Raw genomic sequence first — 24,430 nt, 5'->3', positions numbered from 1 at the left:
CTTCACAGTACACCTTCTAATTAAAAGAACATATAAATTGACAGCAAGAAGTCACATTAAAAAATCACTTTCTATTATGTTTATTCATGTTGCTACAGTTTCTGTGTCCCAGCAGTTTTAAAGTTTTATAGCTACCTGATGCAATGAAGTGGCACCATTAGGAAATAAAGCAGAGCTTAAACTAGAAACAAAAGTTTAATAACTAAATGACACCAATTAGAAACATTTTCAAAGGGACTCACAGACAAATCAGTAAATTAGAAAACAGATTTACATCACCTGACGTTTGGGGAACAAGTTCTATAAAGTTTTTTACCTGGGTGATGCGTTGTGCTTCAGTAAGCTGTTAATGCAATTGACTATCCAACTAAACAGGCGTCCATATAAAGTTTTCGCTGTCGCATCCCTGACGTCAGTAGCTTTCTCTACAGTATTGGGTCGTATGATGGTTTCTCCTCTAGTGACCACACAGTGGGAGGTGAGAGCTTCTTGTAGCTCATCTGCTTGAATGCAAAGCAAAGAAGCAGCTAAAAATAAATAAACATGTGTTGTTAGATGATATGATGACAATGATGTCGTTTCCCAGAGAATGAAAATGTCTTAATTCACCTTCTTCAAATGACATGAAATAAACATGTGAAGGTTTTATAATATAAAAAGAATATCCTATTCAATAGGAGCCCTGTGTTTCTTGTAGATCATCTTTCTCCGCTTATCTCGACTGGTCAGCTATAGGCTGTTGTATAATACAGCACAACCCGAACTGAGCTGGCTGATAGAGTGACCTTCCACACAAACCAGTGGTGGTTTAGGTGACGCCAAACACACTTTCACTGAATTATGTTAAAATATTTAAAAACATAATGAACAGTTCTGCTATCATTTGGATGCCATTATTATAGACACATTTTCAAAACATGGAAATTAATTGTAAAGTTACCTCGACTTCAGAGATATACCCAAACAAATGCATTTTAAGTAACTTCTGCAAGATGGAAACAAACGAGCATAAAACGTCTTGACATTCATATACTTTTTAATCATACTACTGTTTTTCAGTTACATATGTCAAGGACTAAAGTTTGTTAAAACTTATTGCCTGAACAAATATTTAATATTTAATTAAATATCACAGGTAATTTTAACTCAGTGAACAAAACTCATTGTTGCATATAATAAACATCCTTAACCCAAACTATTACAGGACAGACAGGCTGACTTCTCAAATCAGTCGTTCTGCTTTTAAAATATTTTGAACATTTTAAATTTAGTTTTAGCACTTGGGACAAGATATTTCTTGGTTATGTTGCTAAAACTGTTGAACCTTATTTAAACAAAATATTTTTTCACAATGTAGAAGTAATATAAGCTTAATACACAAATCCTACCTTCAGAGAAAACATTCTGCGTTTCTTTCCTTCTAGGCATGTTTATTACCGCTATTCTGCACATACATTTTACCTTAATAGCTTAAGCATTTCCCATTTTGTTGAATACTGTTTGTTGATATAATTTTAATTTGCTGCATAATATTCTGACATATATAATAACATATCAATTTTTAAATTGTTGCATATTTAGGTTGCTTCCATATATTCACAATTGTAAAGAATGCTAGGATGAATGTTTTGGGCATGAATCTGTGCTTCTGTCTTGTATTATTTTCTTAGCATAAACTGCCTAAATTCAGCAATTGGTTGAGTATATATATAAACACTTCTAAGCCTTTTGATATATTCTATTTAGCTGCTCTTCAAAAACTCTGAACCAACTGTACTCCTACCAGCCAATTGAAAGGTAAATAATTTCAACACAATTTCATGGACACCAGGGATTATTATTTTTAAAAAGAATGCTTTCTTCTTTCACTTTGACTCCTAGCAAAGCTGAATACTTTCTTCTTTGCATATTTTTATTAGTGATTTGTGGTTCTTACTTTGTAAACTGCCACACTTTCATTTTCTTATTTTGTAAACTGCCTATTTTTCATTGATATATTCATCTCTTCCTAATCAATTTATAAGAGTTTAAAGAGAATAATGCTTTGATATATATATTGCAAGTATTTTCCCTCATTTTTCATTTGCATTACAATTTAATTTATTTTCCTTTTTTTGGTATGAAAGCTTTGATTTTTATGTTGTCAAATATCCACTTAAAAAATTATTTCTGCTCTTGGTTTTCTGCACATAAAGTCCTTCAAGTCTTTTCTCATCTCAGGATTATATAAATGCATTTTGTCCTGTACGTTTATGTATGTATGTATTTATTTACTTATTTGCATTTAAATTGATAGACATCTGGAATACACTTTGGTATATGGCATATGAGAAGGATTCAAACTCCCCCTCCTCCAAATGGTCGGCCAGTTGCTTGTCCCTACAACACTGATTCCCTAGTGATTTGTAATGCCTTTCTGGTAATTCTACTTCGCTCTGTTTCTGAATAATGTCTCCTATTGACTGGTATGTCTATTTCTATTCCCCCATTATTCATTAATTTGACATATGTTTATTTATTGAACATCTACTACATGCCAGGTGTTTTACCTGGGGATATACTGCTAAGTAGAACCCCTTTTAAGACAAAGTTCTCATCTTGATGGTCCTTATCCAGAGGGAATGAGAAGCTAATCTAGAAGAACAAGTGGGAAGATAGAGGGGGAGAAGGAGAGGGACAAGGATGGGAGAGGAAGGCTGAGAGACACCACGGATACATGTGTTAAGTGGTTCCTGAATGAACTGTGGAGGACAACCTGGAAAAGTTCAAGAATTAACGTGCAGTGAACAACTGGGTGGTCACTTAGTGCAGGTGAGAGGTGATATGTCTTAGATGAGAATAATGATGATGGAGAGAAAGACAAGAGGTCATATTTGGGAGAGAGTTTTGGGATAGAATGGACAAAACTGGTGCCTGACTGAAACCATGCACCTGTAAAATCATCTGGAAACATGGCCCTGGTTTGGAGATAATTCCTTGTAACTTTAATTACAAATCACTTTAACGTAAATTAGTAAAATTTCTATTTTCCATGAGTGCTTTAATTAGTTTTAACTATATTCATATTAATACTAACCTTCTGTGACCCATATGACTGTCTCCTGCTATACGGAAATGGGTTTCCAATCATCAAAATCATTTTTCAGTTCGGTAGTTTCTAAGTGTACTCATATTTACGACATAGCTCTATTGCAACTCATTCTGTTGGTTGCTGATAACTCTTGTAATTATGATCAGATGGTGAGGTTTGAATCTTATCATTGGCGTTTTCTGGCAATTCCTTCCACTTCTGATAACCTAATATCATATGTGCCAATTAAGTTTTCCTTATATATAAAAAGCCAGAACAGGTTTCCAGGTACCTGCCAATCATTACATGCCAACCTCAGACGCTTGTTCTGCTGTATTACCAAGCTGGTGGGATGGAGATGATGGGGATTTGGGGACAGATCCAAACCAGGGTGGCCCTCTGAAATTATCCTAAATTATCATTCTGTTCCTGAGTAAGTATAAATCAGAAAAAAGTATATAAACAAAATTTTATAACATTATTTCCTAGGTTATGAATGAAACTTTTAACAAATCTGGAATTGTGGAGGCATATGACAACACTAAAAATAAAAATTAGGGTATATTCTAAATTAAAAAACTTTGCCACTGGACGGTATCAGTGAGAAACCTTGAATTATTAAAATAATTCATCAAACTCTGCCAGTAAGAGAAAAGCTGATTTGAAGCAAATACCGTGATGTACTTTTCTTGCATAGAAAATGACTCCAAAATTAATCAACCCAAGATGAATGTGTGTAAAAAATCCATCCAGTACGAAAATAAATATTCAGGTCTTTATTACTTATAAAATGATACTGATGCCAAATTGTTATCACAATAACAACTTTAACTCTTTTTCAGATCAGTTTGCTAAATTTTAATTACGCTTTCTGTGTTTTTACATTGAAATGTAAATAGCTCCTAAAATAATCATGAAAGCCTAGCCTTTAGAAATGTTTTCTACAGTAATTACTTAATTTGTAGCCATGAAGATCTGTTTTAAACAGTGGACTTTGAAAACTCCATTTGACACAAATTGAATCTGAGTATTCATTTTTAGGATTCCAAAAAAGTACAACTGCTTGAAGTTATCCCTATGTGACACTTTCAGTATGTCATCAGACTTTTTTTAGGAGTTCAGTTTTGAATGCAAGATAATAAAACTCACAGTTCTCCAGAGCTGCATGATTAGAAATGTGGCTCTTGTCAATCTGGTGCTCGGTTGCCACAGAAGAAAATTCAATGTTTCCAACGTTCAGGATTGCAGCCAGTATACTGTATACACTTCCAAGTTGCTGAAACACAGCACAGAAATGTTAGCATCATTCTCCCCTTGAGTACAGCAAGGCAGTGCCTGTGGCTGCCGACAGACTGGGGAAGAATCTTTAGGATCCAGCATAACAAGGTTATCCCACAGACTATGATGTCAAACTAAGAGAAGTGAACTGGCTTCCCTGGTCCTCTCATTCTCTTCAAATCATCGATGTTGGCTGAATTATGGCATTCAAGAATTGTAACTTTTTATGTATGTTGAATGAAGACAACTAGGTATCAAATTATCATTTTTAAATTATTATCAAATGACTAACTAAAAGGGAATTTTATGCCCCTCCCATGCTGACTAAAACCAATTTTTAAAAATAAAGTGTTTCACAGAAATTCAACACTGTGTGATGCTTTAAATACTTTAAAATTTACTTCACAAATATTATTTGATCACAACTGAAGCCATAACTGATAATCCAAAGAAAATGTACTAGCTTGTGATTTTAGACTGTTATAAGAAATGTAAGCAAAATTAAAGTAGGAAAAAAAAAAGGCATTCTTAGACAAAAGACTTGTGACTTTGTGCAAAGGGAAACAAATAAAATTCCTGTCACGACGCGATAAAAACTGCCTTTAAATGAGTTGACTCATAAAACTACTAATCATTTATCTTAAAACTATGGCAGGAAAATGGCTTAGGAAATCATGGGTTTTGAAAAGTTTTAAGAGTTTTCCAATTTGTGTTATTTGTAGAGAATATCTGATTTTGATTTGCCTGTCACTTTGCCTGGCCTGTGCTGAATCACAAATGTACAAGTAAATTGTAAACCCCGAAATATTGAAAGGGAAACCTACACCATGGGTACTGTTGGCACCAACCGGAGAAAGACAAGGGGGGAGAGACAGAATGAGAGAGAAAGAGAAAGAGAGAGAGAGAGAGAGAGAGAGAGACACTCTCTGTATTGGAGAGTCACCAAAATTGTGCAGCCGTAAAATGTGTAGGCAGCAAGCTGCGATTAAAGGATGTGAAAATCAAGCCATTTAACTTGATTGTGCAAGTTGCCTCTTTCCAAAGTGAAACTGAAGCAGCTATGGACAAAAGACATATCCAAGGCTTCTCTGGTGGCGCAGTGGTTGAGAGTCCGCCTGCCGATGCAGGGGACACGGGTTCGTGCCCCAGTGCGGGAAGATCCCACATGCCGCAGAGCGGCTGGGCCCGTGAGCCATGGCCGCTGAGCCTGCGCGTCCGGAGCCTGTGCTCCGCAACGGGAGAGGCCACAGCAGTGAGAGGCCCGCGTACCGCAAAAAAAAAAAAAAAAAAAAAAAATCCAAACAAGCCAGTGAGATGACATTAAAAAAAATCACTAGTGGGATAAAAAGGAAGTAAACACCTACTCAGTTTAATTCCACTGTCTCCAAAGCGGGACAGTCTGCCCTGTTAACAGTCTGAGGCTTTGCTTTTAGGGGGGAGACCAGCACATTCTAGGAGAGTCACCTTGAACTGGACTAAAAGTCTTCACAAGATATTTAGCAGTGATTGTGCTTCAGCTCCAGAAACAGATGTTATGTTTTCCTTTAACCTAAGCTCTATGTTTGGATGTTCAGTAAACACTGAATATGTTTAAATTTGGAACATCCAGTTTTACATAAATGAAATATGTTTGTCACTAGATGCTAACTGCTAGACTGGTTTCATTTTAATGTGACTAAACATTGCTCTACCAGGCAATGGAAAGCAGTTGAGGCAAATATAAGTGAAACATTGCCTCTAAGGACTGGGACTTGGAAGTAATAAACAAACCAATTAAAAATGGTTCCCTACTTCTAAGTCAGCAACCTCTGGGGGAAGGAACTGGTAAGGAGATAAGCTCTTCTGCTGATGTGAAGCAGGGAAAAGTACTACAAAGGGGCCCAGCCCCGGGTCGGCAGCAGGACCTGCTTGCGTGGCGGACAACATGCTTCCTGTTTGGAGGGTGCTCTGAGATCCAATGAGCCTCTCCTGTTTTCCCCCAACCAGGCAACCAATAGAGCCAGACTGCAGTCCAAAGGGGCATCTACCGGTAGCAACATTCAGCCTAGGACCAAGGATTGGAGACAGGAGTGGATGCTGTGTTTTTCTTTATTCACTGCATCCCTTTCTGCTTTAAGAGCCAGGATACCCGCTAGTGCTTAAATCAACTTGTCTCCATAGGTACAAGCTGTGGGTGATGGCAGGGTTGGAGGGAGGTTAGGGAGAGGGAAAGTGATGCAACAGAAGGGGAGGAGGCTGATCTGAATTTGAATTTTGGCAAACGGAAGTGAGGAAGTCGCCCCGAAAGCAGCCACAGCCAGGAAGGGCTCGGGGTGGGGTAGAGCCAAGTTTAACGAGCATCATGCCAGCCCACGGGAGCCGCAAATATCCCATTTTTACTCCTGATGCAGCTAAGCTGGCTTTTATGTTGTGCTCAAACATTCAGGGGGGAGCAAGATCTTGGTCCTTTGAGCCAGAATGAGAGCAAAAGACCCAGGTGGTCACCAACGATGCGTTGGAACCTCAGAATCAGAGCATATGAATGGGACCAAGTCTGGAACAGGGTGGCATGTGGAGTCACCCGGAGTGTCTCCCATGGCTTGTCTGAAATCTCTGGGTGGCAGTCATATGTCACTTGGAATATGGCTGAAACTCATGCCATCCGAGTCAGGGACTTCCTCTTCCAGAGCTGAACCAATTACATACACACGGCACTAGTAATAACCATATCTATTTTATTAGGAAATGTATTAGGGTCATCTCTGACTCCAAACGGTAGAGTTCAGATTGGTGTTGTTCCCAAAATGTAGTCAGGTAAGGTTGACAGCAGTTTTCAGTGTCACTTGATGTCCACCACCCCAGACATCACGGCTAAAAAAAGGGCACATACCACTCCACTCTTCACAAGAGATATCCACAGTAAGTTCTATAAGCTTAGTACTCTCTCAATTGTTCAACTCCTATTCTGTCCTCATCATTTTTCTCCCAACTCTCCAGCAAAGGCTTTTACTGATCAAGCGAATTGTCCTGTCCTCATTCGTCAATCCCGTCACCCTGTCAACCTGTGCTGCTGCGGCTGCTTCTTGTTCTCCCCCTCCCCCTCCTCCTTCTTATTCTTCTTCTTTTTCTTCTGTGAGAGTGCAGTAGGGGAATAAGATTTATATACTGGCCCTTTAAGAACCATGCATGTGTCTCACCTGCAGAAAGTTCTTCATAGCAAGGTATTACAGCTAAGAGCAAAGTCTGCAAGCTTCCCTAAAAACCCTCAGAAATCTTAACAAACAATGGATTCTTTTTTTCCATTTTACAGCCTAAAGCTATTTAATGCATCAACAGAGAGAAGGTCCCCATTATCTCCTTTCTGCCTAGAGACCACAGAACCACTGAGTTTCCTGATTTGAGCTGCAGCCAGCCAAAGTTCCAGCCAGGGTCCAAGAATCTATGGAAAGAATGCATCACTCAGAAAAAAAGATGATCAAGCTGGAGTCTCTACTTCTAAATCAAAAAGTTACTCAACTTTAGCTCAAGACTTCCTGTGAGTAGAGTATCTGCCTAAGGATGCATTCAACCCTGGCTTGCCCATGAGTCTACAGTAATGCTTCTCTCTCTGGTCCATAAAATTCTCCATCTTCTGGCAAAAACTGGGAAGTCATGGTAACAATTCTTCTCTGGTCCCCAGAGTAGTTATTTTGCTTCAGCTGGTCCTGAAAGCAGCCCGCCAGGTCCCCTATGGCTCCTACAGCTCTCACCCACCCCTCCCCACAACCAGCTCATCTAGAAACTTGGTAGCAAAGCTTATTCAGAACTCAAGGAGGACTCTAAATTCTGGGGCTGTAAAGGCAGCCAGGTAGGAAGTCTCCCCATCAAATCTGAATTCCTCCTGGCTATGGAGAAAGCCCACAGCAGAAAAATTAACTCTAGAAGTTGAAATGTTTCCTGATGGACATAGATTAACCCTGGTTTACTTAAACCTCTCCTGAAGGCCCTAATTTCAAGGCAAAAAAAAAAAAATCATTCATCTGTCCTGCTTCTCCAACCTCACCCAGCTGGCAGAGATCACACCTCACTCCCTAAGGTCAAAGGTCAAGGTCTTAAGAATACTTCCCCTCAGGCCTGCAGCAAGGATACCCAAGGTAAAGTCAAAGGCTTTCAAAGAGAAGTCAAGACTGGGAGACCACCCGTCGTCAGAGCTGTCAACAGCAGAGGCTCCGTATTTGGAGAAAACGCACTTAGCAGCAAACTTTTCTCTATTCTGAGAACAGGTACAGCTTTAGAAATATTAACTTCTGGTGAGCAAATGCATCAAATGGACAAAAGGTTATCGCTGACAGCCTTGCATTTTAGAAGGGAGGCAACAGTGCCTGAAAAACACGCTGCAAAATGAGATTCAATAACCTCACGGCACATAATTTGGATGCTTCTTGTCAAGGGTCACTTCTATCAGCATGTCTACACTTTACGTCCTGCTGATAAGATTTTCCAAACTTTTGGAGAAGAATCAGGTATTATTTTTAGCTCGGGCTCTTAGCAGAGATTTGATAACCCAAGAAATTTCAGTAAACTTCATAAGCAGACACACTAACAGTTTCAAGTTGCAGGAGTGCCATTTATGAAAATGAAATTAAAATCCAACAAATTGCACATTACTTTCCTGCAAGAGTTCATCTAGAAGCCTGATTCATGTTCCGAGTGAAGTGTTCTTTTTATCGTAGGATTGAATCAACACAGCAAACAGTAAACTACTAAGGGCAGAGTCTGAAAGCTTCTCTACAAACCTTCAGGAATCCCTAGTAAACAAGATACTTTGTTATAAAACTTAAAAGAACAACCTAGGACAAAGAAAGAAATCTTTATTACTCAGGGATAAATTTATAGCCTTAAATACCTTCATTATTAAATAAGGAAAAGGAAGAAACAGAGGAACCGAGTATTCTCCTTAAGAAAAAGAACAACACAAGAAACCAAATTAATACGTTAATAAAAATATTTTTTAAGTGAAATCAATAATACAGATAATGTGGCTTCAAAGGATGCCATCAAAAAAGTAAAAAGACAACAAAAGAGAAAATTTTTGCAAATCATACGACACTTGTATCTACAATACAAAGAATTCTTACAACTCAATAATAAAAAGACAACCTGGTTAAAAAATTGGCAAAGAATCTGAACAGATGTTTCTTCAAAGAAGATATGTAAATGATAAATTACCTGAAAAGATAAGTACGTGAAAAGAAGTTCAGCATCATAAGCCTTTAGGGAAATGCAAACCCAAACCACAGTGACACACCACGTCACACCCACTAGAATGGCTATAAACAGATAATAATAAGTGTTGGGGAAGATGGACAGAAGTCAGAACCTTTATACACTGCCGGTTGGAATGTAAAATAGTGCGGCTGCTTTGGAACACAGTCTGGTAGTTCCTCAAAAGGTTAAACATTGAGTTACTCTATGACCTGGCTCTTCCACCCTTGGGATACCCTAAAGAAGTGAAAACTCATGTCACACAAAAACTCAGACGCGGATATCACAGCAGCATTATTGATAATGACCGAAAAGTGGCAACAACCCAAACGCCCATCACATGATGCCTGGACAAATAACATGAGGTATATCCATACAATGGAATATTATTCCTCGATAAAAAGAAATGAAGTACTGACACATGCTACAACACGGATGGACCCTGGAAACATTATGTCAGATGAGAGAAGCCGGTCACAAAAGGTGACATATTGCCTCACTCAATTCATGAGAAATGTCCAGAGTAAACGGATGTACAGTGACAGAAGCAGAGGTGGGATGGGAATGAGGAGGAACTGCTAATCACTAGCAGGTTTCGTCTGGAGTGAAAAATTTAGAACATGAAAATATTCTCAAAGTGATTGGGGGAAGGATGCACACCTCAGTGACTGTATGAAAAGTCATTAAAATGTACACTTTTTTTTTTTTTTGCGGTACGCGGGCCTCTCACTGTTGTGGCCTCTCCCGTTGTGGAGCACAGGCTCCGGACGCACAGGCTCAGCGGCCATGGCTCACGGGCCCAGCCGCTCCGCGGCATGTGGGATCTTCCCGGACCAGGGCACGAACCCACGTCCCCTGCATTGGCAGGCGGACTCTCAACCACTGCGCCACCAGGGAAGCCCCAAAATGTACACTTTTAAATGGCTGATTTGTACAGTATGTGAATTATATCTTAATAAAGTTGTTAGAAAAAGAAAACTGCACTAAAAATGTGTGACATATTCACATTTCTGCATTTACATAAAATTTTATATATATGTGGGAGATGCAAATATAAGTAAAATAAGATTAAGAACAAAACGAAATTCAGTTGTATCTCAAGGACATGGTTCCTCATGTATAAAGTAAAAATTATAATTCTAGTTATTTCATAAGGTCATTTCAGTAATTTAAAAATTATCCATGTAAAGCACTTAGCACAATATCTGGCATATGGACCACTCAATAAATGCTAACTCTCACCATCAGCGAGGACAAAAAGACACTTCCTAAAGAGGTTCAAATGTCTTCCATACCCACCTCCATTGTAAAACCGATGACTTTGAAACACTGCTCAATTAATTCATATTGGGACTTATAGAAACTATTATTCATCATGTCCTGTACTGTTCTGATGTGGTCATTTTGCAGGTATCTGGAAAAAAAAAAAGAAAGGACAGGTGAAAATCTGAAATTAAGTGAAATGAGTGATTAAGTGAAAAGTAGAAGCATTATTTACGAAAGTTCAAGCTGCTGGGTTACCTGGGAGGCTTATTTTCCGGCAATTTGTAATGGGCTAGTTTCTTCTTTTCAGCTAAACCAGCATAGATGTAGTAAAAAATATGAAAATTTTTTTCTCCACTGAAAAAAACAAGCCATTTTCAGGAAGGTGGTTAGTAAGAACATTTATTCATCGCTAAAGTTTCTTGGCAATATAATTACCAGAACGCCTGTAAGCGCCACCAAGCACTTCCCAGAACACTGGGTTCTGACCCTCTGTGGTTGCGACCCGTCGCTATTTTCGACCACCACTGTCAGAGGACTGCACACTCTGCTAAGCACTTGTCTGAGTCATGCAGCGGATATCTGCGTCTCCGCCAGGCATTTTTCTAGACACGGGGGATACAGCTGGAGCAAGCAGTCAAAACACCCTGACTTCTCATCGTTTACATGCCAGCAGGAGCCAACAGAAAAAGAAACAAATAACAACTAGAGCGTGCCAGGCCGTGGTGGGTGTTGCGGTCTCTCATTTACCTGCCGTGACCCTCTCATTTCACGTACAAGGGAACTGAAGCTTAGAGGGGACACTAATCTCACCCTCAGATCACAGACTGGATGGCCAAACTGGATTCAACCAGGGTTGTTTGACTCCAACGCCCACGTCTTTAACCACCTGGCTACACTGTCCTTCTGGGGCTCAGTCTTCTCACGTGCAGAGAAACCTGTTCCTTACGAACCTCAAGTTCCATGACTCTGTGGTTCTACATGTAAACAGCCTTTCCAAGACACTGGAAGAGTACAGTTAAGGAGTGTGGGTCACCACAAAGTGAGTCCCTGTTTCAGGAAGTTCCACAACATAACTACTGATACTAGGACCCCAGGGATCCTTGCTTCTCCTTCCCTTGTCTTCCTTTTGCTCTGGAGCGATCTGAGATGGACCACACTTCCTCTCCAAGATCAGGAAGTTCTCTCCTGGCTTACAGTTTCAGTCTCCCTCTTCCTTCTTCCACCTTAGAGAAGATGGTGCCCTTCCAAAAAATAGGGACCAAGGTAAGAAAATGGGTTTTGGACAATGAGTACAGGTATACCTCGTTTTACTGCACGTGGCTTTACTGTGCTTCACAGATGCTGCGACTTTTACAAATTGAAAGTTTGCGGGAAGGCTGTATCAAGCAAGTCTATTGGTACCATTTTCCCAACAGCAATGACTCACTTGGCATCTCTGTGGTAATTTTCACAATATTTCAGGCTTTTTCATTATTATGACAGTTGTTACGGTGATCTGTGATCAGTGATCTTGATGTTACTGTTGTGACCAGTTTGGGGAGCCATGAACCTCAGGCTCTACAGACAATCTTATATAGACAGTGAACTTCATCCGTAAATGTTGTGTGTGTTCTGACTGCTCTACCGGCTGGCTGTTTCCCCATCTCTCTCCCTCTTCTCTTCCCTGAGACATGACAATGTTGAAATTAGGCCAGTTAACAACCCTACAATGGCCTCTAAGTGTTCAAGTGAAAGGAAGAGTTGCACGTCTCTCACTTTAAATCAAAATCTACACATGATTAAGCTTAGTGAGGAGGGCATGTCAAAAGCTGAGACAGGCTGAAAGCTGGGCCTCTTGCAACAGTCAGTCAGCCAAGCTGTGAATGCAAAAGAAAAGTCCTTGAAGGAAATTAAAAGTGCTACTCCAGTGAATGGTAAGAAAGCAAAACAGGCTGACTGGCGTTATGAAGAAAGTTTTAGTGACCTGGACAGAAGATCAAACCAGCCACAATATTCCCCTAAGCCAAAGCCTAATCCAGAGCAAGGCCCTAACTCTCTTCAATTCTGTGAAGACTGAGAGAGGAGAGGAAGCTGCAGGAGCCTGAAGCTGGGAGAGGTTGGTTCACGAGGTCTAAGGAAAGAGGCCGTCTCCATAGCACAGCAATGCGAGGTGAAGCGGCAAGTGCTGACGCAGAAGCTGCAGCAAGTTATCCGGAGGATCTAACTAAGACCATCCGTGAAGGTGGCTACACTAAACAACAGATTGTCAGTGTAGACGAAATAGCCTGTATTAGAAGAGGCCATCTAGGACTCCCATAGCTAGAGAAGAGAAGTCAATGCCTAGCTTCAAAGGACAGGCTGACTCTCCTGTTAGAGGTGAATGCAGCTGGTGACTTTAAGCTAAAGCCAATGTTCCTTTACCATTCTGCAAATCCTAGGGCCATTAAGAATTACGCTAAATCTACTCTGCCCTCTAAAGCAGTGGTCCCCAGCCTTTTTGGCACCAGGCACCGGTTTCATGGAAGACAATTCTTCCAGTGGCAGACGAAGCCTCGCTCGCTCGCCCACTGCTCACCTCCTGCTGTGCAGCCCGGTTCCTAACAGGACTGGTACCGGTCCACGGTCCGGGGCTTGGGGACCCCTGCTCTAAGTGGAACAACGAAGCCTGAATGACAGCACATCTGTTTACAACATGGTTTCCTGAATAATTTAAGCCCACTGTTGAGACCTACTGCTCAGAAAAAAGGTTTCTTCCAAAATATTATAGTTCATGGACAATGCACCTAGTCACCCAAGACCTCTGGTGGACAACAAGGTTAATGTTGTTTTCATGCCTGCTAACACAGCATCCATCCTGCAGCCCATGGATCAAGAAGCAGTTCTGACTTTCAAGTCTTATTAGTTAAGAAGTATATGTTGTAAGGCTATAGCTGCCACAGACGGTGATTCCTTTGATGAATCTGGGTAAAGTCAATTGAAAACCTTCTGGAAAGGATACACCATTCTAGGTTCCATTAAGAACATTCATGATTCATGGGAAGAGGTCAAAATATCAGCATTAGCAGGAGTTTGGAAGAAGCTGATTCCAAGCCTCATGGATGACTTTGAGGGGCTCAAGCCTTTAGGGGGGGAAGTAACTGCAGATGTGGTAGAAGTAGCAAGAAAACTAGAATTAGAAGTGGAACCTGAAGATGTGACTGAACAGCTACACTCTCATGGTAAAACTTGAACAGCTGAAGAGTTGCATCTTACGGACGAGCAAAGAAAGTGGTTTCTTAATATGGAATCTACTCCTGGTGAAGATGCTGAGAAGACTGTTGAAATGACAACAAAAAACTTAGAATATGACACAAACTTAGTTGACGGAGCAGCAGCAGGGTTTGAGAAGACTGACTCCAATGTTGAAAGAAGTTCCACTGTGGGTAAAATGCTACCAAACACCATCGCAGGTCACAGAGGAATCGTTCATGAAAGGAAGAGTCAATCGATGAGGGAAACCTTATTGCCTTTTAAGAAGTGGTCATGGTCACCCCAGCCTTTAGCAGCCACCATCCTGATCAGTCAGTAGCCATCAGCATCAAGACAAGACCCTCTACCAGCCAAAAACTGACAACTCGCTGAAGGCTCAGATGATGGCTAGCATTTTTTTTAACAATAAGTATTTTTTAATTAAGGTATGTGCGTTGTTTTTTTAGATGTAATGCTACTGCACACATAAGAGACTACAATATATTGTAGACATAACTTTTTTTTTCAATTTATTTATTTTTGCTGTGTTTCATCTTCGTTTCTGTGCGAGGGCTTTCTCCAGTTGTGGCAAGCGGGGGCCACTCTTCATCACGGTGCGCGGGCCTCTCACTATCGCGGCCTCTCTTGTTGCAGAGAACAGGCTCCAGACGCACAGGCTCAGTAGTTGTGGCTCACGGGCCTAGTTGCTCCGTGGCATGTGGGATCCTCCCAGACTAGGGCTTGAACCCGTGTCCCCTGCATTAGCAGGCAGATTCTCAACCACTGCACCACCAGGGAAGCCCAAGACATAACTTCTATATGCACTGGGAAACCAAAAACTTCATGTGACTTGCTTTATTGCGACATTCACCTTATTGCAGGGGGCTGGAACTGAACCTACAATATCTCCAAGGTGTGCCTGTATTCAGTTGAATTCGAGATGACAGCAAAATATCCAGGTTGTTGGAAATGAAAAACATGAACTTGGGGACTTTCCTGGTGGCGCAGGGGTTAAGAATCTGCCTGCCAATGCAGAGGACACTGGTTCGAGTCCTGGTCCAGGAAGATCCCACATGCCGCGGAGCAACTAAGCACAACTACTGAGACTGCCCTCAAGAGTCCGCGAGCCACAACTACTGAGCCCACACGCCGCAACGACTGAAGCCCACGCACCTAGAGCCCGTGCTCTGCAACGAGCAGCCTCTGCAATGAGAAGCCCGCGTACCACAAGGAAGAGTAGCCCCTGCTCGCCGCAACTAGAGAAGCGCAGCAACGAAGACCCAATGCAGCCAAAAAAAAAAACAAAAAAAAAACACATGAACTTGGCAGACAGCAAGAGGTACATCTTTGGCTGTCAATCACACAGAGCTACCCATTGAGCCATGATGTCAGAAGAAATTGCTAAGTGTGAGGATATATAGAGAAAAGAGAAACGCTCCAAGAACAGATCTTTGATGAGTATACATTTTGGGAATGGATGGATAAATCTAAGTCAGAGAAGAAAAACTCAGAGAAGAGTCCAGTCATGGAAGTAAAGACAGGCGAGCATTTCAGGAAAAGGGCATCACAGGCTCAGATGCTGAAGTCAGATGGTGGCATCCTTTAGAGCTGGCTGTGTTCGTACCTTCTACGCCCCCAGCCATTATTTGTGGCAGTCACTAGTAATACTTCGATGAACATGAGCGTTGTACACAAGCAAGGTTAGAACAAAACAAAAAGTGTAGTTCTTGCCTTTTCTCACCACAAAATAATAAAATTCCTCTAAGACGGGCACAGCATATAATTTAGTTTGCTTTGTGCGAATGAAATCACATTGATTGCTCTATGTGTCACACCTCTAACGCTTAAATGATGCAGTGCACAATTAGAGGAGTGACTCATACATGCAGACACGCGTAACTGGTGGTGTTCTAATTATCAGTTTACTGAGGATGGTAATTTGACAAGACCTGGAGACGCTATAGGAAATATACTGTTCTTTGGTAGATAAACAATTAAGAGAATTAAAGGAACAGGAAAGGAAGACACCTCCAAAGATTACCCATCTCATGTTCTGCCTTAACTACATCCTTAAAGGCAGAGAATCTTCCATAGCATCCCACACACGCTCGTGTGATTAGTGGTTCCCAGGTCAGAATGGCCCGGGAACAAATGTAGGGGCTCAGCAAGTCACCAGATAGTACAGCTGACCCTTGAACAACAGGGATTTGAACTGTGTGGGTCCATTAATATGCAAATTTTTTCAATAGATATTTTTAAATTGTGTGTAGAATATCATGTGCAAGACTTACAGTGGAGAACCTATCTTTACAGGCATAAGGGGAGCGACAGTTAATATAAAATTAACAATGTGCTACTATTCTTACTCTTCTATCACTCTGCTTTCAAAGAGTTACATTATTGTACAGCATGCCTCTCTCTCGTAATTGGAGAAGCTGCGTATCAGCCTATCAACACAAAGTAGTTTTCTAAAAAAATGTACCAATGTTTCCGTTACTCTATGATGAATATGGCTGTAATATGCCCTAAAATTTTATAAGATTCTCTCATTAGTGTATCGGCTGGGCTACGGTGAAGCAATTGTATCAATGACACCAGGTGACATAAGGCAACCACACTGCTGCTTCTTCCTTATCGATGCACGAATCCTTGTCTCTGTAAGTAAATATGAATTTCTTCCTCACATTATCTTTTCCTTTTTGATGTTTAGTGTTAGTATAACACCTACAGTGTTTGTATCATCTAAGACAATACTGATGTAGGTACTGGCAGACGATTCATCTTGTAGACAGACGACATAAACGTACGGCATCAGTAGAGACAGTACAGTACTTTCACTGTATTTTCTCTTCCTTGTAATTTTCTTAATAACATTTTCTTTTCTCTACCTCAACTCACTATACGAATATAGTATATAATACATATAATATACAAAATATGTGTTAACTGGGTTATCAGTAAGGCTTCTGGTTAACAGTAGGCTATTAGGAGTTAAGTTTGAGGAAAGTCAAAAGCAGATTTGTGCATAATAAGCAGATTTTTGACAGCAACGGGGGTCGGCGCCCCTCAACCCCCCACTGTTCAAGTGTCATTGTATTCTCTGGCTCCGGCCCACCCCTATAGCGGAGCCTCTAATGCTTCCTCGGGGTCCCACTCAGCCATTTGCAGGAAGGCCCTCCAGGCTGTCTCACGTGCCCTGGACCCTGGGGATCACTGTGCAGCCAAGGCCTCTAACACCTCAAATCTACGACAAAGTCCTCACCAGGGCGCGACTCACCCCCCGTGTGAAACCTTGGAATATTCGACAAAGGGACCTGCAATGAGGCGTGGAAAGCCAGCAGCGCAGCCTTGCATTCACAGGGCCCCATGAAGTGCTCACGAAACAGTGCTTCTAGCGTGTCCTGGTTGTTACACCTCCTTCCTCCAGGACTCCCTCCTCCAGGATATCCAGTCTCCTCGATCCGCCCGACCCTTGCCGTCTGCCTGCTCACTCTCCGCAGATGAACTCACTGCCTACTTTCCTGCGAGATCAGAAACCAGCCGGTGATGGTGATCAGCAAGCTCTGGATCAAAGCATGTGTGGCTCCTGGGAGACCATGCGCTGCTGTACACGGGAATCCTGTCTTACGGCTCTATAGCTCCTGGGCCTAGAACAGCTCCTGGCACTTAGTAGGTACTCAGTAAATATTAGCCACGTGGGTGGATGAATGAATGAATGGTGGGCTCTGGAGTCAGAGAGACATGGCTTCAAACCCCAATTCAGTCACTTATTAGCTTTTTGACATTAGGCAACTTCTTATAATTTTCTTGGTCTGTTTCCTCCTGTAGAAAATAGGCAATAAACCCTGTCATGTTGCTGAAGGAATTAAGAGAGATTATGGAGGTAAAATGCCCAGCACAGTGCCTGACACAGAGTAATTGATCCATAAATAATATTTTCTCTTTCTCCACAGCAGAGAGCACACATCTGCCATTTGCTTGATGTCTCCTGCAGCGTCTGGGAAAGTGCTGGGCATGTGAGAGACACGCAAGCAATGCCTGCTGAACTAAATTGCAGTAACTGGAGAAAACTGCAGTGAAACAGCAAATCATTTATATTTATGAGCATTTTCTAGCATTGACTTCTGTATGCTCATTTTCTTCTTGGAAGTGAGTAGCCTCTTTTTAAAATTTCCTCTTTAAAATCATCTACATTTAGGAAAGGCTTTAAGTCACAACTTATACGACAGCAGCAACATGAGAAATACCATCAGTATAAAACTAAATGTGGTCAGAGATGGGGGTAGGATGACATGAGTAGAGGCAAAAAAAGAGAAGAAAAGAATGTATTCCATTCAAAGAAAGGGTAAGTTCTTTTAAAAAATTGTCTACTCTGATTCTTCTCTGCCAGCTCAGATCCATTCTTCATTCTTCTTTGCCTTGTTCTGTGAGCCCCAAATCTAACCTCTACAGACTGGCGCTCCCGGGCTCCCTTGCTCTCTGGCTTCCAGCTGGGTTCAGCCAACAGGGAGCACAGGCAGGAGGCTGGAAGGAGGGAGAAGAGGTCGAGGTTTTCCTCCCCTCACTTGCTCTCCTTCTCCCAGTAGCTGTACAGTTGTCCCTCAACAACCACGGGTTCTGCATCCACGGATTCAACCAACCGGATCTGTGGATGTGGAACCTACGGACACAGAGGGCTGACTCGGCATCCGCGGATATGGCAGAGGGCTCTGGAACCAATCCCTCGCAGACACAAAGGGACGACCATATTCCTTTAGGCAGCAGCTCCCGACAGGCAGCAGTCCTCCACAGCCCTACTTCTCACCAGGCTCTGCAGTGTGGTCCCTCCTTCTGCCCTTCAGACCCAGGTGTAGGAATGATTTCTCAATGCTGTTCATCTGTGGGCATCTCACCGTTTATTCTTGGTTCTTCAATACCCTCTACCTCTGTAAACAGTCCTCTCAGTTAAACCCTCTGAACTGGTTCTTTCCTTCCAGTTCCTGAATGATAGGGTACATTTATATTTATCATTTTAAAAAGGGCCTACTAAGAATTCTTCTATTACATCACTGATATTTTCATTTTTAAAGATCATTAAAAAAGCTTCCCTAGAATTTAACAATGCAATTCAAATTAAGTAAAGTAAAAAAACAGATGTAAAAAAACCTGGAAAAATGGAAGAATTAGGGCTTCCCTGGTGGCGCAGTGGTTGAGAGTCCACCTGCCGATGCAGGGGACACGGGTTCGTGCCCTGGTCCAGGAAGATCCCACATGCCGCGGAGCGGCTAGGCCCATAAGCCATGGCCGCTGAGCCAGCATGTCCGGAGCCTGTGCTCCGCAACGAGAGAGGCCACGACAGTGAGAGGCCCACATAACGCAAAAAAAAAAAAAAAAAAAAAAAAACGGAAGAATTATAAGGCAGATGTACTTGAATTATTACTGAGATATATTTCAACCTGATAGTAAATTGGAATACTTTTCCCCAATAAACAATGTTGTAAAACTATAATCCTTTAGGCCAGCTTAATAGTATGCCTAAAATACGATCCTAATTGTGCTATTTCCTGGACTATATGGTGCAATAGTTCAATAAGCATGAATGAGATTATTTGTATGGTTACAAATCCAGAGCCTCACTGTGTAGCTGCCGAGGGTACTGCTCACATCATACTCTACATGGATGGCGCTGCAGCACACAACTCCAGGCAACCCGCTGCGATGGTGCCCTTGACACTGTGCAACACTGTGGCCCCATCTAAATCCCAATAATTCAGCGCCTTAGGTGGACATTCCCCAAAGACCTGAAGGACGGAGTCTTACACAGTTATGAGAGCAGGAAAGACTGTTCTGAGAACCAGTTAAGTCTCCACACTTGGAAGAATCAACATTGTGAAAATGACACTACTACCCGAAGCAATCTACAGATTCAATGCAATCCCTATCAAACTACCACTGGCATTTTTCACAGAACTAGAACAAAAAATTTCACAATTTGTATGGAAACACAAAAGACCCCAAATAGCCAAAAATGGAGCTGGAGGAATCAGGCTCCCTGCTTCAGACTATACTACAAAGCTACAGTAATCAAGACAGTATGGTACTGGCACAAAAACAGAAATACAGATCTGTGGAACAGGATAGAAAGCCCAGAGATAAACCCACGCACATATGGTCACCTTATCTTTGATAAAGGAGGCAGGAATGTACAGTGGAGAAAGGACAGCCTCTTCAATAAGTGGTGCTGGAAAAACTGGACAGGTACATGTAAAAGTATGAGATTAGATCACTCCCTAACACCACACACAAAAATAAGCTCAAAATGGATTAAAGACCTAAATGTAAGGCCAGAAACTATCAAACTCTTAGAGGAAAACATAGGCAGAACACTCTATGACATAAATCACAGCAAGATCCTTTTTGACCCACCTCCTAGAGACATGGAAATAAAAACAAAAATAAACAAATGGGACCTAATGAAACTTCAAAGCTTTTGCACAGCAAAGGAAACCATAAACAAGACCAAAAGACAACCCTCAGAATGGGAGAAAATATTTGCAAATGAAGCAACTGACAAAGGATTAATCTCCAAAATTTACAAGCAGCTCATGCAGATGAATAACAAAAAAACAAACAACCCAATCCAAAAATGGGCAGAAGACCTAAATAGACATTTCTCCAAAGAAGATGTACAGACTGCCAACAAACACATGAAAGAATGCTCAACATCATTAAACATTAGAAAAATGCAAATCAAAACTACAATGAGATATCATCTCACACCAGTCAGAATGGCCATCATCAAAAAATCTAGAAACAATAAATGCTGGAGAGGGTGTGGAGAAAAGGGAACACTCTTGCACTGCTGGTGGAATGTGAACTGGTACAGCCACTATGGAGAACAGTATGGAGGTTCCTTAAAAAACTACAAGTAGAACTACCATATGACCCAGAAATCCCACTACTGGTCATATACCTTGAGAAAACCATAATTCAAAAAGAGTCATGTACCAAAATGTTCACTGCAGCTCTATTTACAATAGCCCGGAGATGGAAACAACCTAAGTGTCCATCATCGGATGAATGGATAAAGAAGATGTAGCACATATATACAATGGAATATTACTCAGCCATAAAAAGAAACGAAATTGAGCTATTTGTAATGAGGTGGATGGACCTAGAGTCTGTCATACAGAGTGAAGTAAGTCAGAAAGAGAAAAACAAATACCGTATGCTAACACATATATATGGAATCTAAGAAAAAAAAAAAATGTCATGAAGAACCTAGGGGTAAGACAGGAATAAAGACACAGACCTACTAGAGAATGGACTTGAGGACACGGGGAGGGGGAAGGGTAAGCTGTGACAAAGTGAGAGAGTGGCATGGACATATATACACTACCAAACGTAAAATAGATAGCTAGTGGGAAGCAGCCGCATAGCACAGGGAGATCAGCTCGGTGCTTTGTGACCACCTAGAGGGGTGGGATAGGGAGGGTGGGAGGGAGGGAGACACAAGAGGGAAGAGATATGGGAACATATGTGTATGTATAACTGATTCACTTTGTTATAAAGCAGAAACTAACACACCATTGTAAAGCAATTATACTCCAATAAAGATGTAAAAAAAAAAAAAAGTCTCCACACTTGCGTAAGACCTGGAGGTTCCTCCAGGTATGGGTGGCAAAGGCACTAACATACATGCCCACTAAGTTCTGGGCCCCAGCACACCTTGATAACAGGAGCTGCTATTTACTGACATTGTCAGTGTCCCATGTACTGCGCGAGATATTATTTCTAATCTTCACACAACTATCAACACTACTACTGCTAATAAGGGCTTAAACTGCATGGGGTTCTTTCTATGTGCTCTTCGTTGCACTAAATACTTTACAGGCATGATCTTAATAGGTAGGTACCACTGCTAACTCCTTTTTAAAAATGAAAAACTGAGGTGCAGAGAGGTTAAGCATTTCAAATTCTAACACACAGTAGGTTGCAGAAACAAGATCCTATAAGGGTCTTTAAGGTTTAAATATCTTACCCAAGGTGGAGTACATGTCAGGGAGCCACAATTCAAAGCCACATTTGCCTAAAAGTCATGCCTGACATTTTTGGAATTGAAGACCAAAGGATAATTTTCTACACTGAAGGCTGAGCTCAGAGGTCGGCTCCAAGCAACTTATATTCACAATTTATCATAAACTGAATGACAGCAAATTTGAAGGCACTTATAATTAAATACTAATGTACTTGTACATAAAGGAAGCTTATGTTCCTGAGAATTTAACATATAACACATAACTACAATAATGTAGATATGTTTGGCATAAAACCAACATAAGAAAACTGGAAGACTCTAAATTGCCACAACTTTAAAAAAAATAATATAAAGACCAGGGTACAAATTCCATGTTGTGATTAGTGTTTTCATAAGAACAACAAACAAAGATGTTTTGGAATCATGAGGACAGGAGAAAAGTTTTGTCATTCGGCTACAAACTGAGGAACTCACTCAACCTAAAAGGAACTCACTCAACCTAAAAGAACTCACTCAACCTAAACTTCCCAGAATATGGTGTTGGTGGCTTATGAGCAGGCAGGAAAAAGAACACTACAATAAAGCCCCTTCCTGAATCCTGTTTTTGTTTGTTTTTTGGTCCCTTGTGTATAAACATTGGGAAGCATAGAATTAATACAAAGATCTATTTATATATACCAGCACTTAAAAGAAAAAAAATGACTGTTATTTCTAATTAAATTTCATACTTGTTTTGTGTAGAGAAGTATATTCTCTCCTACTTGAGAAATTACTCTAAGTTATCCTGTTAGTACCTCTACGATGGGCTTAGGCTTTCTATCTGTTTTCATAAACTTTAGGCTATTTATTAACTCCTTTACTGGATGTAACATATGAGAGTAAGACAGTGCTGAGGCATCTCTGCTTCCAACAGTAAATGCCTCACACATAGTAGACGATCAATAAAATTCTGTTGAAATTTTGTTAAATAAGACATTTTATTATTAAAACAAAAGCATCATCTTTGCTTACGTTTCCCAGAAAATAGGAAATATGTGACATGAACTTACATGGCTTGGTGGATAACTCGGGATTTCTCCAGAAGGTATTCAGAAATCTGTGCTCCCACGACAGCCCCAGAAGGGGTAAATTTCATTTCTAAGTATTTTCCAAATCGGCTGGAATTGTCATTTATAATAGTGCAGGCATTGCCAAAGGCTTCCACCAAATTATTCATTTGTAAAATCTTCTCTTGCAGGGTTTTGTTATTAGCCTAGAGAAAATGTCAAGATATAAAAAAAATGTAAAAAATTAATTTTGTATAGAATGGAATGTCTCTTCTCTGATAAGCACTTTATGTAGATGTAAACATACAAGTGCATCTTCTTGGTTTGTTGCCAGAAGTTACAACCTAGTATATTTTTCCCCTCCTGCTGGTACATTCACTCACTTCCTTTCTTAGAGGGGCGAAGAGATCCTTTACACTTTTTCTATTCAAATATAGTTCTGTTAAGTTCCTGATTTACAAACACAATTTATAAGCAGTCTACGCATACTGAGGTATATCTCAAACTTTGTTATTCCTCCTCTACCTATATGGGTCCCCATCCACAAGATCCCCAAAGCTGTGGACCAACTTCCCTTGCTTCCATGGAAGCTGTCAAACCTGCAACTAGAGGAGTAAAGATAACGTGTGAACTCAGAAGTAGAGGAGAGGGAATAATTGTGAAAATCAAGAACAGCTCGGCTGTGTGGAAGGGAGATGTGGATCCCTGGTCCAGGCCAGCGGGCCTACGTGGCTGGCCCTCCATTTTCTCCTACACCATCTCACATTTTCCTTCCCCAAAACAAGCATCATGTTGGGTTTTTTTTCTTTACCACTTTATTAAACTGAAATTCCACCAGAAAATTTATTTGGGTTAACAACCAACCTCTTTTAGAAGGCATCCCCCCTCTTAGAGGTTTAAGGAGGTATCAGTCATTCACATCTTAGTAGAAACAGATCAAGTGGATTATTTTCAGTGTAATACCTTGCTGAAGTCAGCTGTGTTAAAGGTACGGAAATGTTTATGTAAGGGAGGAGCAGCAGGTATTTCTGGAACATAGGCTACATTAGAATTTGGGGAGGGCCGAGGGGGCATTCACAGTGCGGTTTTGGGGGCATATAAGGATTTTGGATATCCTCTAAAACAGGCAATAAGGGGAGAGAAAAGAGAGGAGCAAGAATTGGGATCATTGACTCTTTTTAAATGTTGTTTGAGGCTGGCCTTGCACTCATGAAAAAGGTGAGAAAACATCAACCACCTGTATTAGGTAGCAGTGCCCTGCTACGTTAGGTTTTGAAGACTGTGTATTACAAAGGTAAATTCCATCCACCAAACATACCATTT

The 24,430-nt window shown here is 41.0% G+C and overlaps 1 protein-coding gene across 3 annotated transcripts in view; it reads right to left on the bottom strand.

Annotated features, from left to right (window-relative positions):
• MYO3A (myosin IIIA) overlaps positions 1 to 24,430 on the bottom strand; it is a 176,919-nt gene that overhangs the window by 67,335 nt on the left and 85,154 nt on the right. For all 3 annotated transcript variants that reach the window (XR_013827377.1, XM_079915200.1, XM_079915197.1), the window contains exons 15-19: positions 23,111 to 23,313; positions 11,093 to 11,191; positions 10,871 to 10,985; positions 4,220 to 4,346; positions 317 to 527 (exon numbers count right to left, since the gene is read on the bottom strand). Coding sequence is in view for 2 of the 3 variants with exons in the window: in XM_079915200.1 (XP_079771326.1) it covers positions 317 to 527; positions 4,220 to 4,346; positions 10,871 to 10,985; positions 11,093 to 11,191; positions 23,111 to 23,313 (755 nt within the window). In the remaining variant the exon portion in view is untranslated. The remainder of the gene's footprint in view (positions 1 to 316; positions 528 to 4,219; positions 4,347 to 10,870; positions 10,986 to 11,092; positions 11,192 to 23,110; positions 23,314 to 24,430) is intronic.

This window comes from Stenella coeruleoalba (genome assembly GCF_951394435.1).
Source record: "Stenella coeruleoalba genome assembly, chromosome: 2".
In the NCBI taxonomy this organism is placed as follows: domain Eukaryota; kingdom Metazoa; phylum Chordata; class Mammalia; order Artiodactyla; family Delphinidae; genus Stenella; species Stenella coeruleoalba.
This window is presented reverse-complemented; position numbering and strand designations above follow the sequence as displayed.